Here is an 8,030-nt window from a genome sequence, read left to right as displayed (position 1 = left end):
TGTATTCTGGTCCAAAATCAGTTAAAACCTATTCAATCAAGAATATTATTAGAAGATTGTTATTTTTGTTTTGCTTAGTTAATAAATTATATATTTTTATTTTTTATACTAGCTAATTTCAAAATTACATAAATTTATATATATTTATATAAATTACAAAATTAAAAATTTTACTAGGCTATTACAAATGTAATGTTAATACAATAAAAGTATAATAAACAAATAAACATTTAAAATATACAAAAATTCAAAAACTTAATTTAGATTATTACCGTATTAAAACATGTTCAATAAATTAACTATAAAATATATTAAAATGTATAATTGCTAGTCAAATGAATTACTTACGTTCTACTTATTAATGATTGTTCCTGTGTCATATATTTATGTTTTTACTATGACATTAAAATTGGAATGTCTTTTTAAAACATTTCCAAAATGATTGCATATGACTAAACAACATGTTCATCATATTTTTAGAATTATTACTATAATCGTCCTTATCTAATTCATCAAAAATAGATTTTCGTTTTGATTTAATATTCACACTGTCGTATTCAGTATCATCCGCTAATGGACTGATATTATTTGTTTTAGTCCAGTCCTCAGAAATATCACTACCATTATCTTCTGTGAATCCATTGTTTTTTGAATATTTAGCTCTTTTATTTTTGTCTACGTAGGTATTCACTTCGTTTAGTTTTACCGTAAAATCAGCCACCGCTCTTGGATATCTATTAATTTCACGTTTTATTACAGGTACAAAATCAACGTCAATGTCGAACTCATTTGATTTTAATCGATCATAATTCAAAATATCATTTTCATCCATTATATCGTCTTTCACTTTGTTATTTAACAAAGATCGTTTTTTGTGTTTGTGAATTTTCTCGTGTAATTTTCGTTCCCTTTCAGAAATACGAAATTTCATTTTTTCTTCAAACGCTTTGATTTTTGCCGCCGTCGTTGAAATTGATTTAGTTTCTAGTTTAGTTTCTTCATTATTCTTAATTGGGCTAACAATTGTGTGTTCATTTTGTAAGATTTTTTTGCCATCTTTAAGGTTTTCTACTAGTCTTTCCGCAATTTTTTCATTGGTTACAATTTGATTGACATCAACATTGGATGGTGTTCTAACTCTTCCCAAAGGATGTGAAATTGGTTTAATTTTTAATTTTGATCCTGGGTGTTGTGTAGTTTCACGACTCTCTCTTACTATTGATTTTTTACTTTTCAATTCGTCTTCATTGAAAATAATTTTAGGTTTTGCAAGTTTTAAAGTTTTTGGTACATGTGTCAGAATCCTTACTTTAGTAGTATTATGCGAAGACATTTCTGTAGTACTACTAGGTTCATTATGAGTTGTTTCAACAATAGGAGTATTTAAATCATTAGTATTTTCTACATCAACATTTTTTAAAACCTTTCTCAATTTTATATTTATACGAGGTATTACGGTTTTATGGTTATTATCTAAGATTGTATTATTTGTTTGACGATTATATCTTAACTTATCAGCTAAACTAGTAACTTTTCCAAGGTTTACTGAATCTTTTTGAGTATTAACGCCTTCTATATCTACTGTAATTGACTTTTCAGTAATTGGTTTTTGTTCAGAAGGATTTATTGCTTCTTCTGAAAGTTTATCTTTTGATTTTCTATCATTCATTTTATGAGACGTTCTTTCATTATGAGAATTTTTTCCATTTATTTTAGCTAAAGCTTGTTCTTTTCTGGATTTAATTTTCTGAACATGACTCTGAATATTTGAATATTGATTGATTATCCCAATAGGCATTATAGGTGTTGATGTGATTATTGTTTGTTGTGTTGTTTGTGAAGTAATTACTGGTTGTTGTACTTCAGAAACTATCGAGTTGATTTCTTTTTTTGATCGTTCAGAAATTTTGAAGTTATTTTCATTTGATTTTAAGTATAGACCAGAAAATGATTCGTCATTTTCAGAAAAAGGGTTTGATAGTGGTTTCTCTTTATTTGTAAATTCATCCGCGACATTTTCATCTTCTTTTGAATTTAAGGTGCTGTTTTCAACTGATCTTTTTATTAGTTTTGACTTTTGGGATGATTTGAAATTGGTTATAGCAGAATCTAAATTGGAATACAAATCAGACCGAATATTTTTCTCTGTGTGTCTTTTTCCAGCAACTGCTTGTGCTAGTACGTGATACTTCCCTCTCCTACTTTGAGAAGGCTTTGTACTTTTTTCTATTAGCATTTCTACTGTAGTATCTTCAGTTGGAGAAATAGTTGATAGTTCCACAGAATATTCATGATTGTTTAATGATTTTGGAAATTTCGACAACCAATTATTATTGGAAAATGTAATATATTTTACAACTGGCTCTGATTGTTGCATGTTTTCACTATAACGTGAATTTTCATTGTTTTTTTGAACTATTTCGTTATTGTAACTTTTTAGTTCTTCTTCTCTCCTATTTGCTTGAGATATAGAGTCATAATTCGTTTTTATATACTTGGGACGAAATGCCACATATACGTTTTTTTCATTTGATGTCGATTCATCTTCTTGATCTAATATTGATGATGATTCGTAATCAGGTTCAAGAAACTCCTCTTGATCTACTGAAAACCTTCCACCATTTTTATGAGATTCTTTAGATTCCTCGATCTGAATTGCCATGCAAGCTTTTGATTTACTTTCTGGCAAAACTAAAAAGAATACGGATTGACTGGGAATGGTAATCAATTTATGAGAACTTCGTACTTTTGGTGATATGATTGGCAGATCACCATCGGGTGATAAAATCAATTTTTGTCCATTAAGCATAGTAGTTCTAGGTATAAAATATATTTATTAATTTAGATAATTTAAATATATACAATTTGTTTATTAATTTACTTACATAGGTTTTACCGCTCTTTTTCTATGTTGTCTATTATTAGCAGTCATGATGTATTGATGTAATGGTAGACTTTGCTTTTGACCAATTTTTAATGATAATTGTACAGCTTCTGATCCCATATTTACACCAAAAACTGTAATTGATCCTCTGTTATAGCGATATTCAGGAGCTATAATTCCTTCGTTTGGATCGTACGGTGACATTTTTGTACAATGAACTATTGTTTCTAGCCGTGTTTTGTTTCCTAATGACATTTTAGCATCTATAACTTCTGTTCCAATCAATGCTTTATGAAGCACTGATACCCAATAAACCTAAAAGAATTTGTATCATTTTAGTAATTAGGTATATGTATTATATTAACATAATATAATTTATAAAAAAAAAAAAATTGTATTAAGTTAAATATTTTAATTTCAATTTTTGGGATTTATATTTTTCTATTATACAAAAAACAGTACAATGCAATTAAAAAATAAAAATAAAAAATTTACCGTATGTATATAGTATATAGTATAATTACTAGAGCAGAGAACTTGTAGCATTTGCATATTTTTTTTGCACAGTCACAAAAATAGCAGAGTGCGAAACGAATACGTTTCATGCTTCCACAATGTTAGTTTTGAAATTTTATTGTGCATATAAATGCATATTTTGTGTTTTATTGGTTTTTAGGGCATATTTCTTCCATCTTATACTTTTAGATGCATATTTTAAATAATTTATCAATTTATCAATATTTTTTCGTCGCCGTTTTTATTTATTTATTTATACAAACAAAATAACGTTGAATTTAAAATTATTTTAAATTTTCATCATAATATTAATATGGTTTTTGGCCCATCATGGTTTTTCTAAAAACACGTCACGAGAGTAGTCGATTATATTGTTGTTGGGTTATTAATTTTATTTATAGACAGATGAGATAATATTGTTTAACGCACAAAATATTGATAAGGGCCATGGGGACACCTGTCATCGATATCGGACATATTCATATTTCAGTAATCGCTGTGTTTCTCAACGGTTGACAGTCCAAACACGTTCTATATTTAATATTTATTATAAAAAATGCCTAAAGTAAACATCCAGATAAAAAAAACCCATAAAATAAATCCAATTAATTAATTTTAACTTGTAAGTTGTTAAATAAAGTTGTAAATAAATTTTTTTCATTATAATAAGTACCTACAGAAAAATTCTTATTTTATGTTCAAAAAAATTAATTTTAAAATGCATATTTAGTATATTTAAGTGCATATTTGGTGAATTTTTAGAGCTACAAGTCCTCTGCCCTAATAATTACTATTAAATTAATTAAATATTTTAGTATATTGGTCTATAAAATAAATACAAAACTAGAACTTTTTTATAATTATACAAAATTGTAAGCATATTTGTAATAATACATTATGCACTATATTATAAAAATAAAATTATAATTAAAATTTAGATATTATAAAAATAAAAAAAATATTCACAAACTATATAGTTACCGGAGTAGGTTCTGTAAGTGATAAAGCAGATGGTTTTCTCATAATAACATTTATTCCAACTCGAGCACCCGCACAAAGTCTTTTTGCCCAAATCAATCCATCTGTAAAATCTCCTCGTCTGTTATTATTTCCTGATTCAATAATCCACAATGGTTTTTTTACTGCTATTCTCCCTAGATATTTGTTTATCGAATCTTTTTGCCACACTCGAGATTCCAGTTGATTTTGTATGAAGTTGAACATTTCTGTTGGGTTCTCATTTACTTCACTCGATAAAGACCTAAAACAATAAATACATTTATTCATCTTTCTATTAATAACTGATATTATTATAAAATTATAAGAAATAACAGATTATTTTTTTTTTAAGGATAAATATTATATCTTATTAAATCATATTTTTAATTGATTATTATAGTAAAAGGTATAATGTATTATATAACAATAATAAATATAGTATTAATATTAATAATTAATTGTTAATTTAATACTCACATAAGTTATTAACAAAAAACCTCATGCAACCGTGCAATATTTTAAAATACTTATTACTTAAAACCTAATACTTATTAATATAAATCTATAACGCATTTAATTTCTTTTAAACGAAGAACTGAATATGTTATTTTAATTATATAAATTAATATTCTAAATTAATTTAAATATTTTTATCTATTTTGTAAACATTTTAAATCGCAAAATATTTGAATCACAAATACTTACCATCTCAAAATAAAAATTTAGTATACCTTTAATTTTAGAAATAATAAGATGTTAAAAGCTTAAAAATAAGCTTAATAATTATAATATACACGTTATATAAAACCACTTGATACAAATAATAATTAATAACAATATCGTTAAGAATTATAATTCATATAAAAGTAATTTCTAAATAAGAAGTCTTTTTGTTTTAAATGTATCACTTAATAATTAAATGGTGTTCTCAATTCATACTATATTTTAATACTTACACTTGATACGTTAATGCCGAAAGTGAAGAATCAGATTCTACGATAAAATTCTTTAAATATTTAGCTTCTTCTTGTGTATCACAAGATTTAATGTCAGGACTGATAATCTTTGAATTCATGTATCTGGGAAATGCTTCAAGTACTTTTCGTAATCTTGTTACATCCTTACCCAAGGACAAACCATCAATACGCGATTCAATTGTTTGAAGATCTTATTAAATAATAATAAATATTACACCCTTAAATCAAATGTTTCCTTGTAATTTTACGGTACAAAAATATTTTACGTTACCATTTCCTATTTGGAATTCCATATTGTAACCATGTTTATCTGAATAAGATATAAGATCTAAAGTATTGCTTAAATCCCAAGAGCCATGTTGCCTGTTCATAACATTTAATGCAACAATCAAGTCTAATCCAGTTTTGGTCACAAATTCATTTAGCTGTGACCAATGCCATCCAGTTATCGTAGTATTATTTATCCCTTTTTTTATTACATGGATTGATGATGATTGCGAAGTGTCCTGCACATCTTGAAATCTGAAGTAATTGCATTCAGGACCAGATATTCTTACATACGCCGGGTTTAAACTTTTTGCCATGTTAATGGCCGTCGACCTATACAGAAATATAAGTCAAAATCCAGATCAACTATATACCATTAATCAATGAATACTTACCCAAGATTATTTTGTAATGCCAAAAATATAGTAGATGGTTCCAATGTAAAACTTAGGAAGTGATCACTAACCGCGTGAATACATTTTTTCGTATTAATATTTAGTGATAAAATATTTGATGAAGGACCCGGTTGCAATAATATGCTAGGATTTTGAGAATATGTTAAACAAGTATACAATAAGAGCAAAGCTCCTAACCAGATAACATTTACCATTTTGTGCTGGAAAAAAATTAATATATACAATTATATCAGTATTTTAAATGGTTATGAATTTTGTTATTCCTATTTAATGAAAATTGTAACTGCTGACATTTTATGTAAAATTATAATATCAGCAAATAAAAATTGAGACAAAAATATGAAAAATCTAAATAAGCCTACAATAATACATTAAGCTTTAATCATTTAATGCTATTTTCTTTTATCAAATCACAATTTAAATAGGCTTGTAATTGTAATCGTTTAATTTAGAACATAAATTGTAGATACTTATAAGTCCATCTATATTCACAACTAATGTAAGATAAAAAAAATGTATTTATTTAACGAAATATTTAATTTCGTGAAAAAATTAACAAATATTTTCAAATTAAAAAAATTTTAAATTTAAATTTTTAAAATATGTATTTATGTGAAAAAATATTTAAAATGTAAATACATATTTGGAGCCCTGCCAATTATGATACATTCAAAATATATTCAACTCAATGTTTTATTTAATTTAATATCTTCCATAGTTCTATCTTATTAATCATTAATACTGTTGTATCAGATAAATATAACGTAATTTTTAAAAAAAATATTTATTCATTAAAAAGTAATATTTATGAGAATAATATTTGACATTTTTTGGATTAATGTATTAAAACACTTACGAATAATGAAATAGTGATGTCTAGAACGAATGCGAACTGTTATTGATCACGAATAAGGTTAAATTCAAAAATATTAAACACACTATTATACAGACGTCCACTTCATTTTTCTAACATTCGGTTCTGAAAACTTGTCATGGTTTGTGTGGCGTACCGTAATATACTTGTATATATATATTAATGTTATTTTTGTAATGAAAACATAAACAATTATATTTGTTATTATTTTAAACAGAGATGTGTGCGTAGTATACATTCTCATATAATCGTGATAATTTTTTAATAACAATAATTCTGACGGAATCTCCATTATATTCCTCTTGTTTTCAAAACTTATTCATTTGTAGACTTCGAAAATATAAAACAATTTTTTCACGTTTTTCATATTATTTTTGTTATTACTCAGGTGTTGTTAACCCGTGAAGTAGATTCATATAAGAATGCGGAACATAAATCTTTTTATTTCAAAAGAACCTTGTACTTAAATTAAGTATCATATTTTGAAAATTCACTATGAAAATATTTTGTAATTTAAATATTTAAATTAAGAAAAATAAATGTTATTAGGTATTTACACCACAATTTTATATAATTATAAACTGATTTAGGTACTTAAATTAGAAAATATATATTAATTCAAGAGGATAGTTTTTTCAATTCTTATCAAACTGTATCAAACTTACTACAAAGAATATAATTTTAAACTGTAGTTAATCATTTTTCAGTTAAAAATAATAAATCATTGAAAATTTTATCCATTATTTTTTTAATATTTTATCTATTTTTTCGATATCTATAAATATGTTACAATGTTCAATTGTAAGCGAATGCAAATTTGTGTATTATTGATTTATAATAATTTAATTTAATTTATATTTTATTTTTAATAACTATTTTTAATCTTTCATTATTTAGTTGACTCGTAATAGTTACATCAAAAATAATAAAATAACTTTTAATATGTATAAGAAACACTAAATTAACATATACAAACAAATGATTAGTAATAATACCAAAGATATGTAATCAATTTTTTAAGTTAACACACATACTTAGTGACTAATAAACCATCAATTTGTCTACTCATCATTTTTATAAGAATATAACAAGACATA

At 25.1% G+C, this 8,030-nt stretch overlaps 1 protein-coding gene across 1 annotated transcript; it reads right to left on the bottom strand.

Moving 5' to 3' along the window:
- Window positions 1–274: 274 nt before the first annotated feature.
- Window positions 275–7,059, bottom strand: LOC112688391. The gene is made up of 7 exons (XM_025561555.1): window positions 6,916–7,059; window positions 6,039–6,259; window positions 5,648–5,976; window positions 5,356–5,566; window positions 4,382–4,661; window positions 2,886–3,199; window positions 275–2,816 (listed from the first exon to the last, which is right to left on the bottom strand). Exons 2-7 carry the CDS (start codon window positions 6,251–6,253, stop codon window positions 404–406), a joined length of 3,762 nt encoding a protein of 1,253 aa, XP_025417340.1. The 5' UTR covers window positions 6,254–6,259; window positions 6,916–7,059; the 3' UTR covers window positions 275–403.
- Between the last annotated feature and the right edge of the window lie 971 nt (window positions 7,060–8,030).

The sequence above is a fragment of the Sipha flava genome, unplaced genomic scaffold (genome assembly GCF_003268045.1).
Source record: "Sipha flava isolate LNK unplaced genomic scaffold, YSA_version1 38_pilon_pilon, whole genome shotgun sequence".
NCBI classification, from domain to species: Eukaryota; Metazoa; Arthropoda; class Insecta; order Hemiptera; family Aphididae; genus Sipha; species Sipha flava.
This window is presented reverse-complemented; position numbering and strand designations above follow the sequence as displayed.